We start from the raw sequence: 21590 nt of genomic DNA, 5'->3' as shown, positions 1-21590 counted from the left end.
AACGTTAAAACTGATTGTTAGCGCAAGAAACGATTTTGGAGAACGTGACTGATCTTTCACTGGATCCAGGCAATGTGTTAAATATAGAACATTGGTGCTTTAAAGTAACTGCAGCAGCCGCTGCAGCATTGTAAGCAGTTTCAAATGGTGAAATATAATTTGCTCTGATCCAGCAAAAGAGCACTGTATATTTAATAGATTCAAAAACCGCTATTTTAAGCGCTTAAAAGTCCCTGCAGATGAGAGCAGGGTGACATGTTTAATGTCTTCAGTGTTTCCCTCTGTGGCACAATCCTAGATGTTTGCATGTAACGTAGCACTTTACTTTGGACTCTCATCTAAAATTAACAATAGTCTTTTCATAAGACGTATTGGGAGGATGTTCAGAGTTTTTTTGTGTGTATTAACTAACTACGGTAAATTCCGGACTATACAGCGCACCAAAATATTGGCCACACCCACTACGTTTGTGAAGGAAAATAGATACATAAACCGCAGCAGTCTATGTGCAGTGGCGCTGTCTGGGCTGTAGGGTTTTAAGGTTTAAAAATGCATGAGCATCACTACTAAACTAGTTTTGAAAACGGGCTCCAGCATGGAGACTGACTCATGAAACAATCTAGGCAATGTTCTGACCTGGAATCATGAACTCCTCACATCTTTTATTGACATTAAAGCACTCAAAATGGGCTGTTTTCACCTGTGTGTGCGAAGTTCCGACACCACAGCTGGTCTCAGCTGCTGCTTCTCATCTCAGGTCCTCCAGGAGATCCGCTCTGTGGGTGGAGCTTCGGATACGCGGGCCAAAACAGCGCATTTGGAGCGCTTTAAGATTGTTGTTTTGTTCTTGTAAATTATACTCACTTAAATTGCCTTTGTAGTTAGTTCATTTCAAAACATCATTACATAATAAAAGTACACTAACTTGTTTTACGCATTGTTTTTAATTGACCATGTGAAATGGGGAAGAAACTGAGATATACAGCGAAACTTAGCCTCCGATGTGAACTCACATTCAGAAGCTGGTTGAAGGCGAAATGAAAGCCCGACTTGTAGTCGGTTGTTCCCTTCGCCTGCATCTGCTGCACGGCATCTTTGAAGATCTTCTTGTTCCGCACGTTCGCCTGGACAAGATGTTTGAAGCAGGGCACCACCGCCTCAGCCTTCTCGTTGAACTGAAACAGACCCGGGATACGATTAAGCAACAACAAATAAATAAAATAAACATGTATGTGACACTAACCCGCGCTACATTAACATAGTCGTCATCAGACAGTGTGTCCAGCATTTCCATCACGGAGGCCTTGATCAGCTTCAGCGTGAGGCCACTGACGCTGCCGCTCCTGTGGACACAAACACAAACATGAGAACAGCAACTTCTCCAGAAATACATCAGCCCGACGAAGGAAAGCTGTGTTAAACCAAGCCCCAGATGGTTACAGGCAGCGCTGCTAAAGTGAAGGTGAAGCGGAGCATGTGGACTTCAGTGGGAATTTGCAGACCAAATGGGGCAGAAAATGTATTTTATTCTGCACAGCTTGTTTCGGTTCCACTTAGCTGGTTCCAGCTGGAGACAAAAAAAAAGGTTGTTGTTTTTTTTTGGAGCAGTGTGCGCAACATCTTTGTGAGAAGTAGAGGCCAGGTGAGGAATTTAGATGAGTCAAACACAATGATGTCGAAATAGCAGTGTGGACCATTCATATCCTTTTCATATGTTTTATAAGCTTTTTGTTGCTAACACTCTGATGACTGAGTATTTCACATGCATGAAATCTCAAAATGTCCACACGAACCAGGTCGTCGGGTCCCCCGCCCTCGACTGCCACCTAGTTCTCTTTGCACCCGACCCCTATTACCCCCTCTGCGGGTGGTGGGTCCGCAGGAGGGACGGCCCATGTCGTTCATTCGGGCTTGGCCTGGCCGGGCCCCATGGGCAGAGGCCCAGCCACCAGGCGCTCGAGCCAGGCCCAAGTGGTGGAGTTTAAGTATCTCGGGGTCTTGTTCTCGAGTGAGGGAAAAGGGGAGCGTGAGATTGATAGATGGGTTGGTGCAGCGGCAGCAGTGATGCAGTCGCTGTATCGGACCGTCATGGTGAAGAGGGAGCTGAGTCACAAGACGAAGCTCTGGATTTACCGATCGATCTACGTCCCCACCCTCACCTATGGTCACGAGCCTTGGGTAATGACCGAAAGGATAAGATTGCGGATACAAGCGGCTGAGATGAGTTTCCTCCGCAGGGTGGCTGGGCGCACCCTTAGACATAGGGTGAGGAGTTCGGTCATCCAGGAGGAGCTCGGGGTGGAGCCGCTGCTCCTCCACATCGAGAGGAAGCAGCTGAGGTGGCTCGGGCATCTGATCCGGATGCCCCCTGGACGCCTCCCTGGGGAGGTGTTCCGGGCATGTCCTACTGGGAGGAGACCCCGGGGAAGACCCAGGACTCGCTGGAGAGATTATGTGTCTGGTCTGGCCTGGGAACGCCTCGGGATCCCCGGGAAGAGCTGGAGGAGGTTTGTGTGGATTGGGAAGTTTGGGCTTGCCTGCTCCAAATGCTGCCTCCGTGACCCGACCCCGGATAAGCGGCAGAAGAAGGTGAAGGTGAAGGTGAAATCTCACAATGTACAGCAACAGTTGAGATATATGCGATGTGCTTACTTGTTCTAAAGGAAAACAACAGTGGTATCAAAGTATCTTTAACCTTTTTTTTGACATTAACATTTTGAATTTGGCATTACTGGGTATCACTAGGACCTTTTAAGGAGAATCAGTATATTAGCGTAGCACATGCTTTTCAATATTTTGTGTCTCATTGTGGTGCAGGAGTGGAAAGATTTTTCAAAAGCGCTTTGACTCAACAACTGTGCAACAACAACAACGACAACCAATCCGCGCTGAATACAAAGGTCGGACGGAAGCAGGCAGGACTTGAACCACGTGAAGCAGCACTTGTTGAGAAGTGGCTACAAATAAAGGCAGGGGAACCACACGATTGGTGCACAGTGTATTCATATCATATCATGCACACTCAAGCAAACAACATTTTGTCTTCACTCACACAGAGCAGCAACCTTGGGGAACACAGTCGGATAAGTGGTGTTGCTGATAAAAAAGCTACAATCCTCAATACAATGTTACTCTACTGCTGATAGCACTATTCACAGCACTTTTTTTGCCACATATGTTTTTGAGAACTGTAGAATGACACATAGAATTTTTATTTTAAGGACAATTTTAAAAAAATAAATGGGTTAAAAAGTCTCATTCTATATTGCTAGCATAAAGGAGTAACTTCCCGAATAGACAGATCATGCAACATAACATACTATGTACTTGTATCCATTTAATAGCTACAAAAAATAAGACTATAAATAATTCATTGAATATTTGGTCAGACTATTAAATCAAATCCAACATCAATGAAACCACACAAGTTTAGACTCTTTATGGGTAAAATGAAGCCACATCTGTTTTATTGCTGCAGATAAAACGGCCTCATCTCAAAGCCAGTCAGACTTTGTTGAAGAATCTGACTCATCTCTTCCTTCACCCTCGGGTTGGTGAACGCAGCAAACTGCCCGCTCAGCAGTTTTTGCGGAGCAGGTGCTCTGACTTTCATTATAAAACCACTTGAGTCGAGGTTCTACACGGGAGTCTTGTTGAACCGCCGTGAAACACAGAAGTGCCTTTTGTAGAGGAACAAGGACGGATCATATTTAAGAGGGAAATGGTCAAAGATGATGGTGTGAGTCAGTCTACAATGAAGTCGAAATAAAGAATGTTAAGAAAAATGTCTCAGGAATTGTGGAACTTAATTGTACTTTTTTTGGTAGTAGTGTTATAATATAGATAAATTATGTACATTTATGTACGTAACTTGATTCTAAAATCATTAACTATCAAGACAGTAACCATGTCAATGATATCTCCAAACTACATTGAAGTACTTTACAACAGACTTAGTAGTAGTGATAGTGCTTGTTGTTGAATAAGATCAAGAAGCTCATGTAAAATATACAATATATATAAACAAGTGACAAGCTCAAACAGAACCAGAAGCTTTGCTACTCACACGTCCACCAGAATGACCATGTCTTTAGGGGACGAGGCGCCCTGGATGTACCTGTGAGCAACAGTGGAGACATGAACTTTCCAGCGTCTTTCAAACGCAACCATAGCAGCGGGCAAAGCACAGTGGTTTACCAGGGTCTCCTCCTGACATCATACAGGTCTATTTTATCCGGTGCTTTCCATGGTGTCGCTGGAGAGAAGAGCACAGAAACTTGCATTCAGATTCAAGCGTAAGCTGCAAACTTCGATGGTAAGACAGATCTCACCTGGATAATAGCGGGTGACCCCTGTTGCACTTCCAAAAGCCTGCCACAGAAGCGACGGGTCTTCATGACTGTTCTCCATGAAAACCTTCTCCAGCGCTTGAGTCCAGTTCAGCTCGTTCAGAATGACCGGCGCTGAAGAGAACCGCAACTTCAGAACCCGTTCGACAATAGAACTGTCACAAACTGTCAAAATCCACTTGCCTCCTTTGTATATATCAGTGGGAATCTGGACGGCCGTGTAGGAATAGTTGACATTGTTTTTGAAGTTTGGATCATAAACAAACTCCAGCTTTATGTGGGATGGGTTTTCCACTTCTCCCTCGCCATCCATGGAGTACTACGGAGAGGGGAGTGGAATGTTGCACATGCACGTGCTATATTAGGTATCTAAAACTCTAATTTCAAAGGAAGGAATAACATCTATGTAATAATAACATTGAGAGTAATAAAACATTTTGAGAATATATATATATATATATATATATATACATATATATATGTATAAACTCAAATTCACCAGGCTGGAATAGAAACCCGTGCAAATTGTGTCTCATTATATTATTTCCACTGAGAATGATGAGGCTCATGCAATATTGTGTTTGCTTGTTACTCACATAATCCAGCTCAGCTTTTGAGTCATAATAAGCCATGTCCAGCTCCTGAGGGGAACAGTCGTGCAGTCTTTAAAATGGTGACTAATTATAGCAGGGACATCATTTCAACACTGTTGGAACCTTCTCTACAGCATTTAACATATTATATGAGATGAAATATTTCATAACATTTGAAGTGAAGGCGCAAATGAAAGAATGGCGATGAAATATATTTCCCGCCGGAGCATATTTCAATGTGTAAACAAGCACAAAGCAGCAGCTCTTAGAATAGAGCCGCAGTCTCTCCGCGATGGTGTTTAAATGAGCATGAGTGGCATGATACGTCATTGAGATCCACAGAGGAAGAGGGTAACCTGTCTTAGTTTGTCGGGCAAGTGAAGCCAGTCATGCGGAAAAGTGGAAACCTAGAGCCTGAGTGTGGCTCATAAGAATCACACAGCTGAGTGCACTCTGTCATCCAGCTGAGCGGCGTGTGGTGAGCTCAGCCACTGGCCAGCCTCACCACTCCGAGAACTCCTCCTCAAAAGATCCATATCTAAATTATACATCTGTCCATCATCAGAGACCCAGCGCTTAGTCCTGGTCAGGGTTGTCGGCAGTGCTGGAGCCTATCCCAGGGGTCACTGGGTGAGAGGCGGGAATACATCCTGGACAGGTCGCCAGTCCATCGCAGGCCACACACACACGCCCTTTGACCCTAGTGAGCAACCTTCTTGCTGCAAGGCGAGATGCAAACCACTGCGCCAAGCTGTGTGCGCTAGAGCAGCGGCGTCACTGAGCTGAGGCCATTTGGTACCATGCAGTTTTTGACATGGTCCATGATCAAGCTCTAACTCTTCGGTATGAATGCCCAGCTAAATGAACTTGTTTGAAAGATAGTGCATTTTTGTTTTTAATAACTGTTTGAAATCAAGATAGAGTATTTCATCTCCTTTCCTATGCTGCGAAACATCGCAGAAATGGAACACAAGTAAAATGGAGTCTTCACCACGCCGAGTACTGAATCCGAGAAATGTTAAGAAGATGGAGTCACACTGAAATATTTTCATATCATAGTCCATTCTATTTATATAATTGCAGCCAGCTGTTGGTGACGCCTCCAGTTTATCAACCCTCGTGGTGTCTGTGTGTTACCTTGATTCCATCCTGCCACAGATGCTCCCGCTGCAGCCGCTCCGCTTCACTGGCCAACCTCTGAAGCGCAAGAAAGAAAATTAAGGGGCTTCCCACACTTTTAATCTGCGCTCAACATCAAGTAAATATATTCCTCAGGCTTAGGGTTAACCCTAACTAATTCACTAGAATCTCTTCATACTCAAAAGAACACTTACCTCAAGAGCTTTGCGTTTCTTTGCCAGAAGCTTCTCGATATCTGATGCCACCTTCTCCACTATTTTCCGTGGCTGATTCCTCAAAACACTAAAGCGCCTTCTCTCTTCGTTGTATATCTGCAGCAGAAAGACAGACTTGAAGCGCTTCCTTTTCTGCTGCGAAATTAAAACCGTCAATATCCTTTTGGTTTCATTGTCAAAGGCTTGAAAAGTGGCAAGTCTTTAAAAGAGAATTTTTGAACGCAGGACTCTGAGGATCAGTTGTGTTCCTGTGTTCGATGCAAATTTAAACAGGGCTGCTGTCATGCATCTATTCATATACATCTTTGAAGTCGTTTTCAACGGAGGAATGGCGTCCAAAAATACACGCAGGGTTCGTCTCCACTTCCAGAGACGACGTCGAGCCAGAGAGGAGATGAAATTAATAAAGATGTTAAAGACCTCCTATATGTAAACAAGTGCTCTGCATAAATATTCAAGCTGGAAAAACGGCGGAGGAGCACTGTTGCAGCTGCGGCCAGGAAATGAAACGTGTCACATTTACTCAGATTAAAGCCATAAAGACCTGCTTATCATCAGTTAATTTCCATGACTGCAACATAATTCTGAACATCTTTGAAAGTAATCCAGATTTTTTGTCTTTTCTTTTTCACCCGAGAATTTAATGGGTCACCAGAAGACATCCGAGAATCCGGCTCGGAGGTAGCAGACTGAGCTTCAAGCTGCTGAACACACCACTGAATCACCATCTCATCTCAGAACACACAACTGCTACATGAAGGCCATCGGACGCTGTGTAGAAAACCAGCCAAGATGATGACTTGATATTGTTTTTGAGTTCATCCTTGCTGCTCTTTTGCTATTGGATCATGAGGTCCTTATTAGTGAGCCTGAAGTTCTCATCTCTCTCTCCGCGACTCATTTGAACACAGTGCGTTTCCTTTGCTCTCCGTTCTCTCAGACACTGTTCTATCTCCTCCGCTTGGACCAGACATATCTGAAGGACGAGTCACACACAAAGCAAGCGCGCTCATGAATAAATATCCAAGTTATTCACAGCGACAACGTGCTTACATTCGACAGTGCCTCGGACTGAATGCAGCCTCACAGATGAAAGCTTTTTAATTATTGCACGGCCAAGCTATGCTGACCTCTCCTATCCTCTTAACCCCTCCAGAAGAGTTCATGATTAAAAACTGCTTTGTGACTATTATGTGTTCCACTTTATATTTTCTTTCCAAGCTCGACATAGAGAATTTATATACAGAAGCTAGACTAGTGCAAGGTCAGTCATTTCTTAAAAAAAAAAAAAAACGTCGGAGCCTATTCTATGTGAATTGAAAGCTTTCATGTATTGACTACAGAAAAAAACATCAAATATTTTAGTTAACCAGCACAGTGGTGAAGAAGTTTGAAGGTTTGAATCCGGCATTTCAATGGACTGACTTTGACCACTGTAGATGTGGACAAAGTACGGCCTGGGGGCCACATGTGACCGTCATTTACGTGGCCCTTTTCAAGTTGCTGAAGTACAAAAGGAATTGTACTTTTTAATTTTAATTCTGAAACAAAAACAATTCCTTATTTTTTTTAGGTTCCCATTTAGTCTGTTTTCCTTCCCCCTTTGCAAGTAATATCTTTATTGAAATGTTGAACCAAAATTAGCATCGCTTGCAATAGAAGAATATAAAATATAAATATATATATATATAATATAAAAATATATTTCTGAATGAATGAATGTATTTTTCACAGTCCACAACACATTGCAAATGTTACATGACTAACTATTACTGTAGATCACGTCTTCCTTGTTGTCACATTGCATACAGTTCCGTCAAAATTTCTTCTTACATGATACAGAGATTGAAAAGGAGCATAGTGAAGAACCGTTCTTATAGTTTTTACACCTATTTATGATTCATAGAGGGAATCTTTATTGAAAAATTAACAATTTATAACCAAACAACGTATTTAAACAGTGACCGACAAGAAAGTGGAACTCATAAATATAAATGTAACTTGTCAACAAAGTTGGGTCTGTTGAATTAGAACCATTAATAAGTGTTCAACTGAAAAAGAGTCAGCTCCTGTCAGCGCACCCATGGGTGCAGATAAACAAGCTGTTCATCTTCAGCATCAGAGAGAAGAGATGCCGAACCGCTGGATGTTTGAATCGTGTCTCCTGAAACAATATAGAGCGTCATATGAAATGTGGAGCATCTTAAAAGAACGAGGGACAAGTGGCCAGAGATTATTTCGCAGCAGTGCAAGAACATTTGTCCTGAAAACTGGGTTCTGAAACCAACTGTAATAACCATGCTTTTCCAACACAACCAGACAAGAACGTATTGTACTCTTGAAGCCGCAGATAGAACCAAGGGTGTCCTTGGTTCTATCTGCGGCTATCTTAATATTTCATACAGCCGAGCCTTCATCAGAGAACGTAAAACCCAGTTCATACTATCTGTATTTCTATAAGACCATTCACTGTTATGTGCTATGGGAACATCACAGCACACAGTCTTTCCTCCTGGGTCGCGGTCTACACCACGAGTAGCATCAATGCCCACGTCGATCCATTGGTTTAGAATGCTACCGGTCCAATTTGCCCGTGCTCTACTCCTCGCCCATGCTTCACAGCTATTCACAAACCCAACACACCAAAAACAAACTGCAGGAATCACAGGTCACATACTGGTTTCCTTTGCCAGTTTAAAGGTTTCTTTAACAGATCCAGACGGCTTCACAGGCATGAAGGGATTAATGTGAATTGAATGAACCAGTGAGTTTCACATCAAGGCATTACTGCAGGCTGCAGCCCAACCATCTGCTCAGTTTGTTGACTCAGAAAGGACACGTGCCACTGCCCTCTGCTGTGGAATTGCACCCACACATACGGCAAGTCATCCACTCTCTCTGGCCCCCTGCAGATTATCTCTGGTCACTTTGGTTGTTTCAAGGCAGCAGTGAAGTGAAAATGTCCCCATTCAGATCAACTATGTGGGAAAAAAACTCTTTTTTGGGGGGGCTATTTTTACAGGTTGGCAACTCTCCTGCCACATTACAATACACTATACTATATCTGCACTGGAGCAAACACATATTTGGGTTTCTAAGTATGAGTTTCTTAAAAAGCTTGGAGATACATGTGGCAGTCATTGTTCAAAAGAGGCGTCAAAAACCATCATTCTGAACTGATACGATTGAATATCGCAATACTTGATTCAGCGATTTTGCATTGATATTTTTGCTGAAACATCGCAATTCTTGATTGTGTGATATTGTCTTGATAGTTTAAGTTATATCAATATTTAATATATAGATACTTTAATATGCCGCTGCATTTGTAATGTGATGAATACTAATGTTTAACTTCTCCTCCTTGTCATGCACATGATATGGTACCTCTTTATCTGATTTTCCCCCTTAAAATAATGACTGTTATTACCGGTACAATATATATATATTGCTAAACTTACATAGCAATGAAATGCATTACCACTCACTATAACGGGATACGCTGCGCAATATACCTGCCAATACACAGCCCTAATCCGAGGGACGGTGTATATGTGGAGTGGTTTGTAGAGAAAGATAGGCAGGAGAGCAGGGTTGCAGTCGAGGCCACTAAACTGAGGCCCAGTGGAGGTCAAGACCAAGTTGAGACAAAGACCTAGACCAAACCAGTAAATTGTTGGTTCCAATGAAAGCACTTCAGTTCCTGATACGGTTTGAAAAAATTTATTTTTGTGTTTGAAATACATATGTCTATATGACTGCTGTATTCAGTATTCAATTCTGTCTCAGGCTTCGCCTCACATTAGACTTGGTCTCGGCCATGGGTTCAGTGGTCTCCACAACACAAGAGGAGAGACGTGTCAAAAAGAGAAATGTTGGAGAAAGACAATCAGAGATGGAGAAATGAGGAAAAGAGGATGAGGATGACATGAGGATTCATCTTCAGCATCAAAGAGAAGAGATGTTGAACCGCTGGATGTTTGAATCGTGTCTCCTGAAACAATATAGAGCGTCATATGAAATGTGGAGCATCTTAAAAGAACGAGGGACAAGTGGCCAGAGATTATTTCGCAGCAGAAATGTTGGAGAAAGACAATCAGAGATGGAGAAATGAGGAAAAGAGGATGAGGATGACATGAGGATTCATCTTCAGCATCAAAGAGAAGAGATGTTGAACCGCTGGATGTTTGAATCGTGTCTCCTGAAACAATATAGAGCGTCATATGAAATGTGGAGCATCTTAAAAGAACGAGGGACAAGTGGCCAGAGATTATTTCGCAGCAGAAATGTTGGAGAAAGACAATCAGAGATGGAGAAATGAGGAAAAGAGGATGAGGATGACAACCAATTAAGACCATGGATGTGGAGTAAGAAGATGTGGAGGGTAGGTGAGACTCGGAGGAGGCTGACCTAGCTTTGGCAGCCCCTGATGGAAGAGAAGAGGAAGACAGAAAGCCAAGGCATGAATCTTGTGTTGTCCTGTGGTGCGCTGTGTTCTGTGCTTGTTAAAACAGTGTGTCATGTGCCCACGTCTCCAGTCCAGGTGAACGTCTGTTATACACCATACATGGCTCTATTAGACCAGTTCGGTTTGAAGGAAAGATAGTGGAACAACTGAGGAGCAAATACTTGTTATCTGGCAATGGAGAAGTAGGTCAAGGTCATTGATGTAGCAGTGAGGCAAGCTACATTATTGGCGACAGTAATGATCAGCCATCTTTCTTTCTTGCAATGAGACCACTAGCTAACATAAAGAATGTGTTCTGCTAGCAAAAGAAAATTATAAATCAGTCTGGCTATTTATTTCTGTTCTGGTAAACAAGATACTGTGGGCTCACTTCAAACTTCGTGGAGGATATTAGAAAAAAGCAAGAGTGCACAGAGCGTGCGTGAGTTCTTAATGGACTTAGATCCACGTCCACGGTGCACAGAGCGTGCTATCGATTTAATGCAGCGCCACGATGAGTAAGAGCGCGTTGATATAAAAACACACTCACCCCTTTCAACTGCTGCGCTCCTGTGATGTGCTGAAAGACTCTGTCAATCTCCTGCTCGATACGTCTGGCCCAGTGCATTATCCTGCAGACAAAAATCACAGTATGACCGTCACACGCTCACAAATGAAAAGCTCTCGTGTGAGGATGTTGTTTCCCAGAAGCCGCTGAATCGCACCAGGCCCCTGAGGGATAGCAAGAGCCTTTTCCCTTCCTTATAAATATGACATCCATGCAGACAGCAAAAAACTGTATCGGATAAAAGTGAATTGAAGAAAACACACTTAGGCTGCATAACAGTGTAGTTTGGTATCATCTGAATTATGGAAGAAATTTGTATGTTCAATCTGCTGTCAGTGTTTTATTCTGCAATGCAACCCTGACAGTTTTAGTTTTCCCTCTGCGGTTCTTCTCTTATCGATCGTGTTAGTGTGGTTACGGGGTTTAAATATCCAATACAGAACACTAACAACTGATCTGCCAGGGGCAACACTGGCAATATCTGCTGCAGGAGCGCCAGGATCTGAACGGAAAGTTTTACATTTCAGTTGCATATAGAGGACTATTTAACAACTGCTTGCATCAGCACATATACGAATAGGAAAACACCTCAGTGGTTCAACCCTTCAGTTCTCCCCAACACAATCTCCCAATGGTAAATAACTGTCCAGGTCCACTTTTCATGTTATTTTGAGCACAGACAACGTAATGCCATCCAGAACATGTTGTTTTCTCCAGGGTTGAAGCAACCCTGGGAATCGGCCCCAACACTCAATGGTAATAATTTTCAGTACTCATGTGTGTTACAAAAAAATTAACATTTCTCAATATAGAAACTTTAACAAATATAACAACTGTTAGTGTTGCTTCATCGCAGATTCACACAAATGTTGTCAACATGGCAACCTTTAACTACAACTACAGTGTTTCTTTTTTTGTCTTAATAGTGCACCAACTAAACCCAGGGGGAGTTGATAATGGTTCCGACGGACCTGTAAATGATAAGTGTGATTCCCACGTCGCTGCTAAATGCAAACGTGCTAAACGGCGGCAAACCGTGATATAGACAAGCATTACACAATGGTGTGTTCAGGTCCTTGGAAAACCGCCTGCTCCTCTGCTCCCTCACAGTCACAAAGATGAGTTCAAGTACAGAAACTTGGTACCGTTTGACTTTCTGCAAATTGGAACTGGGTTTGAATTCAAATTCAGTACATATCCCTAGTTTTCTCAGACACAGAAACAAAGCCAGTTATGAAGAGAGCACGCAAAGATGTGTTCAATTGAGTTTGTATCCTTTTGTTTTTAATCTGGAGCATGTAAAAATAAGATGATGACAAATTAAAGTTTTGGAGAAATAAAGACCTCAGAGAGGCAGTTAAATGATAAGGAGCAAAACAGTTTTCAAGCAGTACGACAAAAAAAAATAAAACTGTATCTGCTCTCAACATTCCACCCACGATCCTGAGGAGAAGAGGAAGCGCTCACTTGACTACAGCTGCTAATTTACTTCCAGCCCACACAGTGATCATAAAATACCAATCAATAAAGAACATCTGCTTAGGAATTCATAAACACATTAAAAAAAAAAGAACTGAGATCAATCCTCCTCTTCTTCCTCTGTGTTGTTTTGTATTTTTAGAATGTACACTGACAGATAGAAAAAAAAGAATGTGAAGCACATCTCTGGAAGGAAAAAAAAAAAAAGAAGCCGCCTGAAAGCAGCTTGTGATGAATCTTCAGAACCCTTTGCTCTTCCGGAGTAGTCTCAGCAGGACAAAAAAAAACGGGCAGACTTTTATTCTTAGGTTCGAGAAGAGAAAACAGTGTTATTATATTACCATTTTGTAAAAATCCACTCATGCGGCGACACCTATTTCTGCAGCATTGCGGGATTGCAAGGTCAGAACACGGAAACATATTCAGCCAGAACCAAAATATGAGACAGGAAACATTAGTCCCAGCAGAATAGATAAGAACATAAAGCAATGTCATCCAAGTGCATCAAAAATGGAATCAACTGAAGGATGAAGCAGGAATGGTAGTGCCACAAAATGTTAAATTGTCAAGTAAATAGTGCGTAGCTAGGCAACGACATTATCGAGTTTCACACTGGGATTGCTTTAAAGCTCAACATTAAATGACATTGCAAATAAGCATTTTAAGCGCAGTTACTAGAAATGAAGTAAAAAAAAGCTGAACTTCATAAATAAATTTTCCGGTGACATATGACGGACATATGAAGAGACAAACCGTGTGAGGACAGCTGCAGATGGGAGAGAGATTTCTCAGTTTTGTTGCCAATCCAGTAAATATCAAAACTTTCCTCTCTGCTTCATTATTTCTCCATCGCTTCTTGACTGGCTGCATTCCACTCTTGTGTTTTTTTTGGTTTTTTTTGAAGTTTTTTTCTGGTGAAAATCCTGAATAGTCATCTGTCCGTTCTTGTTTGTGGTCACGATCGATAACAAGCTTATTTTCACTCACATCTCCATGAAGATTTTTCTTTTTAAGAATTCTGCTTCACAATGTGATAGAATGGTTACAGGAGTGTGACACAGGTGGAGGGTGTTAGTCGGCGATGGCCGCAGTCTTCATCGAATCGTTGATGTTGAGGATCTGAAAGGAAGATTTTCTGGCCTGCGCGTTACCAAGGCAGCATGAGGTTACGGTATATTTAGCACAGTCCTAGTTTTAATCCCAGCCTGACTGAAACCCAGGACTATCTGAGTAGTTTATATGTTCTCCTGGTGCACATTTCCCTCCGGGAGATGAGATCCAGGTTAATTGGCAACGCTAGATGGTTAATGGGCGTGTGTGGGAGTTGAAGTGTATGTGCCCTACAATGGACTGGTGATGTCGGATTGGTGGCGCTGTCCCGGCTCCTCTCCTGGGGATACGCTGGCAGGGAAAAGACTGACGGAAGAGCTGGGGAGCGGAGTGATCGTTTTAGGTGGACACACAAATGTAACAGCATTTCTATCCTATTATTAGTTTGGCTCCAAAAATATATTTGAAGTTTGTGGTCACACACAGGAGTCCAAGCTGCTCCCAGGTAAGAATGTGTGTGTCAGTGGTTGTCATGACCAGGCGAACAAACGCCTCTCGACAACCCACCCACACAACCCTCCATTCTGTGAAGCCACAGCACTAACCACTATTTTCTTCACTGCTAGAATGAACAGTCTGGAAAGGAAAACACACAATTTAAAAAAAAAATCCAAAATATACACACACACATATATTTGTATTCCTATTGTGTGGGGACCACTCATTGCTTGTTATGTTTTCCCAACCTTAAACCTAACCATCCCAAACACATGGCTCACCTTAACCAGGACCTGAACCAAAGTTAAATTACATTATAATGTCCCAGTTACTTTGAAGTTTCAATCCTCAAATATGAGGCTTAACCTCCAACAAAATGTCCCCACTAATGAATACGGTCCCCACAGGTAGGTGTGCTTCCAAGAATTTGTGCACACAGGTATAGCTATACAAGTACAGACACACGCACACATTGACATAACCCTTTCCCCAGCCACTCGCCCTAAACCTAACCATCCAAAACACTCTGAACTGATCTTACAATTGCAATGACCTTGTTGTTTTGATGTCTTCATCCTCAAATTGAGGCTTCAACTTGTGGGGTCCAGCAAAATGGCCCCACAAACCCCTAAGCGCCCCACGAGGTGGTATGTTATCCTTCACTGGGATAGATATACGTTTGTTTATGCAGCACTTGAAGAGTTAGACTTAACATAATCTGTATAAAAGTACGTGGTCGGCAGGATTTGGATACTGGGCTTTGAGTGAAACAAATGTATTAACCACATCACACATCACGAGTCACTTTTAATGCAAAACAGCTTTGACTTTAGAATCCCACTTCAGCTTTTAAAGAAGTACATAGTTGGCACAAAGGAAACGCACAATAGATGAGCTCCGCACAACCAAGTTGATTCCAATAAAATGAGAGAAGCAGAAGCAGCACTAAGGCAAAATGGACAGAAGGGAGACAAATGGAAGTTCTATAAATTATAGGGATGTTTTCAATGCAAATTTCAGTCCAGGGTGATGCACCAAAGTGTCAAGAGATCCAGCACCTGGAACACAGTCCTTGTGTAATACCTGAACAGGCTGATACTGGCAGCGTAGTTAAAACCTACACATAAATCCCAAAACCCATTTAACAGCCCTCAATCCTGGATGTTTCCAGTCTGTCGATTATCTGTCAGTCAGGAGCCTCTTGGCAGATTTACAAGACAGCCACACAGATTAAAGCCTTGTTAGACTTGTTTGCAGTGGAGGAAGAGCCGATTCCTGAAGTGAGCTGTCCGGACTGCCCATCTCACAACACAATCAATCTCTACATAAATCCTCTGTGCTTTTCCCATCATGACAGCACAGCTCAGGGAGGTAGGTTCTAAACATCTGTGCCAGCAGACGTCTCTAACAGGGTCACTACTTTTCATCTGTTGCGACCCAAAGAACTCATGACAAACTTCTTCTTCGTCTCTCTGTATTTCCCGTCAGGGGTCGCACAGGAAGTCGGTCTTGTCCACCTGAGCCGATCCCCACCATCCTCCCTACGTCGCCCTTCATCACACCCATGAACCTCAGTGCTCCTCTTCTTCTACCCAGTACATAGTGGAGAAGACTGACCATCTGAAGGCTGTATCATTTCAAATTCTAACCCTATCACGTCACTCAGCGTTGTTTGGGTTTTTTTTTTTTAAAAAGGAACACGGTCGATGGATGCAAATTTTACAGGAGGCTTTTTAAACAGCAAACTAACTGAGGGTGAAGTGGAGTGGAGGCTCCCAGGTGGCTGGATGTCACACTCAATAACTTGTCTCTACTGCTCACTTATTATTGCCCAGCAATTTTAGACACTGTCGAAGGACTCAAACACAAAGCTGTTCTTGCAGCCGGACAACTCCCTATGAAATGTCTATTTGGCATTTGCCAACCCCAACGCACACAACCAGGTTTGCAGAGTCACACAGATCTGAGTGAGCGGACTCGCTCGTGGATCCCAAAGGTTATTCACAGCAGGGAGGCTACTCCAGACAAAAAAAAACAGATCTCGATTTACTGCAATATGCATGTGAGGAGTTCAGAATGCACCGTCATTACTGTCAGTCCTGCTACCAGAGAAGGAATGGTTCTGCTATATAGGGTCCGATATCAAGGGCAAACAATGCCAACAATTGCTTCGACCCCCTGAAAGGCACCACATGCCTCGGTTTTGCTCCTTCCTGACCAGGGATGATAAACACCTGAATATCGTGACACTGATGCAGAGGGGGGAGTTTTGACATTCAATGATTAAATAACAATAAAAAAGTTTTAAATCATGACAAGTACATCTCTCAGCAATCTGGAGCTGTTCTTTGCCCTCTGAACCTTCAGGTCACTCAGAACGTTTTATTTCAGCTAGTAGCAGGTGTGTTCCGTTCATATAGTTAGAACACCATCATCCGATTCCCTTCCATGTCGCGCTGGTGCAGATGTTTCCTCTTCATTTAATCACAAGTGAGGAAGACTTCTGGCTTGGAGGACGAGTTTTTATCCTCATGTGTTGGGTCTCAACTAGATCAACTAGAAATCCAACTTTCCTGACTTGTGTTTCAAATGTTGAAGCCCTCCTCTCCATGATGCAGTAAGTTGTTCATGCTGATGCTCTGTTTTGAATTTATTTCTTTATAAAGTTCACTCTGAGCGAACAAGAGGTTACGAGATTGGAGATCATATGGCGTTTACGAGTGTAGTGAGACGCTCCTGCGGCTGTCAGCGGTGGTCTTTTATGTGTGGCCCCCTTTATACACCTGGACTAAAGGTAGTGGACCATGCTGGACCAGCTAACTGGAATCTGTGATTATGTTGCACTTGTCATTTACCTGAAACAACTTTGTCCACCGCTTCACTTACTTACACAATGGAGCGGATAACAAAACAATTGCAGGAAAGACGTCACTAAAACTAGCTCAGAGTTGGAATAGAATGTGACACTCAGGATGGTGTCAATGGTTCCGACGGCATCATGTGTGACATGATGGTCCACTACCATCAAATAATGCAGAGGTGTCCAAACCTGTTTTTTTTTAAAAAGAGGGTTGGAGCGGCGAAATGCTCAACCAGGCCTTTATACTGAAGGCAAAAAAGCTGCTCAAGAAAATAAACCTTCTATAAGCTTCACTTATTTCCAATCAGGCTTGGAGCTATGACTTTCAGTGGGCGTCCCCTTTTTTTTAAACAACAGTAAATGCCGCCGCTCATGTAACTCGCTCACAAAAATTGAGAACACGATCCCCACAAAAATGGTTTCCAGTGGCCTTTAAATGCCCAAAGTGGACCCACTACTGTGCAGTGTTTTACCAGATGTAACTAATGTGATATTTAAAACCGAAAGAATTTTGTGCATCATCTTGCTGGCTGCACTTCATGTGAAATTGGTGTGAAGGCAGCAAATGACTCCCAGGCCGGAACATTTTCAAAATCTGCTGGGAAAACGCAGCAACACTCCCACGGTCATTTGACCTTCACCTCATAGGTTATGAGACTTTGGCTACATGGGCTTTTGTTATTGTAAATATATTATTGTAATGCAGAGTAAACATGGCGATCTTAAAGTACAGATGGGGGAGTGTTATTTATAGCTATTCAGCAGTTATCTGGGGAGTTATCTGGGAAATAACAGAGGAAAACTCAACCCAGATCGAGAAAAGATGAAGGTACAATCGCAGACATTTTGTCTAGGTTTAGAATGACAAGATAAAATGGTTTTTTTTTTTAAACAGTGCCATTTATATCAAATGTCGTGGCAGCAACGTTCAACACACCAAAATAAACATAGCCTTGTTCTGCTCCAACATGCATACGACACTGGCTTCATATGACGCGGTGCAGAAGCACAGTCTGCTGGAAACATCGACTCATTATTGATGGTACTGGTTTCACTCCATAATTAGTCATTTAGGGAACAAACTGAAAATCTATTCACCAATCAATCAATTAATTAGGGGTTCCATTCCTCATATCGCACAATTCCACACAGCGTACAATGAATTTGGAGAAATCAAGAAATGATTTCCTGTTCAGAGCTGCACAATTCCCTGGCTAAATTTTAATAGTTTTAAAGGTGGCGTTGCATCATGCTTCATCCAGTCAATGTATAAGCCATCCGTCCGTGCTGTACCTTTAGTTCCTCAGTATTTCTGCACGTTTCCATTACGGAAACAGGCTGAACACTGCAGTACCACCAGAAACCGTGGGGGGTGCAGTGGCTGTAACAATGTCGGAAATCCTCCGTCCTCCTGTGGCGATATGTTTAATGGCCTCACCTCCTACAACGCTGCCTCTGTTTCCTTTGTTTTCTTTTGGAGTTTGTCATTGTCAGAAACTTTTGACACTGTGCTGCTCCCCCTGGTGGATATATAGGTGAACAGCAACATGAAAACACATGGAAGTGTGTGAACGGTGACTGTAACATTGTTTGAAACGGACGGGTGCAGCTTTGAAGGAAGCCTAACGGAGCCTTAAATCTACGCATCCACCCTTTCTATTGGTTCCATTTATTAAACATTGATGCCTATCCATCATCTTTCCATCCATTTGCTTCTTAATGAATCCCAATTTCTTCCATCTATCTCCGACTTGCTGCAGGGAGAGAGATGGAAAAGATGGAAAGAAGCGAGCAAACTGGCCGCAGTATCAATTCTCATTGGGAATGTGATGCTGTATTTCAATGGGGAGACCTCCGAGCCTTTTCCAAGAGCTCAGCAAAAAAAAAAAAGAAGCAGAAAAGCATGAGGGATCGAAGGGGGGGCTGGAGGGGCGGGAGTGAATGCAGCAGCTTCTCGAGTTGAAATAACCTAATTCATCATAAAAACAAACACGGTCACACCTCTGCGATTTACGCAGCCGTGTCTTAATTGGTGAAGGCGGTTTCTGCTCTGCGGTTGTGATTGGCTAATAAATTCCGGGCTGTGCCCCCCCTCCCAGTGAAGAGAGGACCATATGGCTGCGCCTCCTTTCAGATCAGCCTGGTTGCAAAACCATGGAGGTGGGCCCAGATAACCCAGGTCCCATGGCAGCTGTGCTGAGGAGCTGAAGCAGGGATCTCACACGGAATATTCCTGTGCAGCCAATATCCCAAACCAGCCGTTTGTTTATTTATACAAGTGTAGCAGCTGTACTCGCGAACCGCTACAAGAAACCTTTCATGCCTGAACAAGAGCAGCCCATGAAGCCAATGCCAAGAAAACCAAGACACGTTTTTTCTGGAGATGAAATGCACCAAAATGAAACGCATTGCAAGTGTATGCCACTCCCCTCAAGTGATGAATAAAATTTGAGTCCCACAGGGTCCTCAATGCTGCAGCTATTTGGTCATGCCAAAGCAGTTACCGCACTCATTTCTCATTCTTCCAACCACGCTTCAATCCAACATTTTAATGATGATCACCGCGATGCCACAACAGCTAGCACCGAACACCTACATGACAGGGTTGTTCCTGATGTAAAAAGAGGTCAAATGATCCAAGATGGAGATTAAGCCAGCAGAAAAATCTTTCTTTTCTACAACCAAAAGCTCATTGATGGAGAGCTGCGGCGAAGAGATGAAGGATATCGGCTTCAATAAAGTCCAACTGTGACCTTTCAGAGGTCAAATGTGCTCAAATGAATCACCAACGGCTGGAGAGAAAGGTCATAACTGTGAAGCTTTGACAGTGACCATCAGCTGAAACAAATTGTTCACTGGAGATGAGACGCAAATTCACAGCCAGTTCAAGAAGTACAATCTAGTTGTTCCTAGTGTTGACGTCCAAGGATCCCCATTTGTTCCACCTAAATTGTAAGTGCAAGATTTAGAGAAAATTGGGTGAGTGCTTGTGTTGGAGACACACCTATTCGAAATCCCACTTTACATGTTTCAGGGACGGTGTAATGGCAAACTTGGAGACATACTGTACTGTACATGCGAAAGAGGGTTGTGTCCTACCGGGGAGAAGTTTTTATTTTGCGAGTTATCAGTGTTAAAAACCGCGCAAATAACAGTGCAGATCCAAAGTCCAGAAAGACTTTTCAATCTTCTTTTTTATGGTAGTTGAGTTAACTAGATTTATATAAATACAATTGCAGTAGTCCATTTAAATCAAAGACAAAGCAGCTGAGTCCAACCTGCGTCTGGCTTGTCCAGTTCCAATGCAACTGTGTGACATAATTCATTCATAATTCAACACAACCCATGAGCTCAGAGGTGGAAGGAGATTAGAACACAAGTATGAAAACAGGCCAAAAAAATGCCGCTGGTTTCACGAACTTTGGTGTAAATCTGTTCAATCTTCATGTGGATTGACTGAAGATCTGCACGCACCCTGGTTCTAAGACGATGATGATAGTGATGCTGGACTGAATTTCGCTTATTAACAGCTGAATAAGTTGAGACAAGAGAGGAGCAAGCGTTCCTCAGCATGGTGGATATCTGCATCTCCAGTGCGGACTGCACCTTGACTGTAAACACCTCCATACATTGTTGTGGTGGCTGATAAATTACATAACACGCGGGGAGATCTTGATGGAGACACTAAAGCGGGGATCACCCAAGTTGTCCCCGCGGTGTTCACTTACGTGTACTGCTGAGGGAACGTCAGCCCCTCCGCTCCGGGCCACGACGCGCTGAAGATCAAGATGATCTGGACGGAGAGCAGGCGGACGATGCTGCAGGATCTTTTGCGTATCGCCATTTTCCATTCAAAACCTTGGCAGCCAGGTCGCTGTGCGGTGGATGAGGCGCTCCGGAGCAAGCAGCGGCTCACTGGATCGGCGAGTTCATCTCGATTCCGGCCGCAGAGTGAAGGCGGAGGAGCGAGGCACTGGCCGTGAACGCATCTCTGTCGGCAGGAGATGCACTAATGCAGCTGCCAAGACACTGCAGTCTCCACTGCTGCTCCCACACACGCCAACACACACACACACACGCTTCCTCTCTCGCGGCCCTTCCCTCGCTCTTCTCTCTCCCTCTCTCGCACCCGCGGATGATGAAGGCGCGTTCACGCTCGCCAGGCAACAGCGGAAGAATCGAGTTGAGCTTTATTTATCGCTGCAGACGCGAGGGGCTCCTCGTGAATTACAGCTCGGGTTTTACTTACAGGCTGCCAACGGGAGCGTTGAATAAAACCGTTTTTTTCTATCATTTTTCAGCCAGAGAGCTGCAATGACACAAGCCTACTTTACAAATGAAAGTTGAAATATTGTTAAACTTAATGTACTTTCTTAGGTTTACAATTACAT

At 43.3% G+C, this 21590-nt stretch overlaps 1 protein-coding gene across 1 annotated transcript in view; it reads right to left on the bottom strand.

The window, feature by feature from the left end:
- Positions 1-21312, bottom strand: part of LOC128760988 (voltage-dependent calcium channel subunit alpha-2/delta-2-like) — a 35028-nt gene extending 13716 nt beyond the window's left edge. The window contains exons 1-11 of the mRNA XM_053868800.1: positions 20928-21312; positions 11295-11376; positions 6277-6393; positions 6080-6139; positions 4946-4990; positions 4533-4668; positions 4332-4463; positions 4198-4255; positions 4067-4117; positions 1244-1343; positions 1014-1175 (exon numbers count right to left, since the gene is read on the bottom strand). Coding sequence (XP_053724775.1) covers positions 1014-1175; positions 1244-1343; positions 4067-4117; positions 4198-4255; positions 4332-4463; positions 4533-4668; positions 4946-4990; positions 6080-6139; positions 6277-6393; positions 11295-11376; positions 20928-21043 — 1059 coding nt within the window. The 5' untranslated portion in view covers positions 21044-21312. The remainder of the gene's footprint in view (positions 1-1013; positions 1176-1243; positions 1344-4066; positions 4118-4197; positions 4256-4331; positions 4464-4532; positions 4669-4945; positions 4991-6079; positions 6140-6276; positions 6394-11294; positions 11377-20927) is intronic.
- Positions 21313-21590: the final 278 nt, after the last annotated feature.

Source organism: Synchiropus splendidus, chromosome 6 (genome assembly GCF_027744825.2).
Source record: "Synchiropus splendidus isolate RoL2022-P1 chromosome 6, RoL_Sspl_1.0, whole genome shotgun sequence".
NCBI classification, from domain to species: domain Eukaryota; kingdom Metazoa; phylum Chordata; class Actinopteri; order Syngnathiformes; family Callionymidae; genus Synchiropus; species Synchiropus splendidus.
Note: the sequence above shows the minus strand (reverse complement) of the source record. Positions and strands in the feature narration are given on the sequence as shown.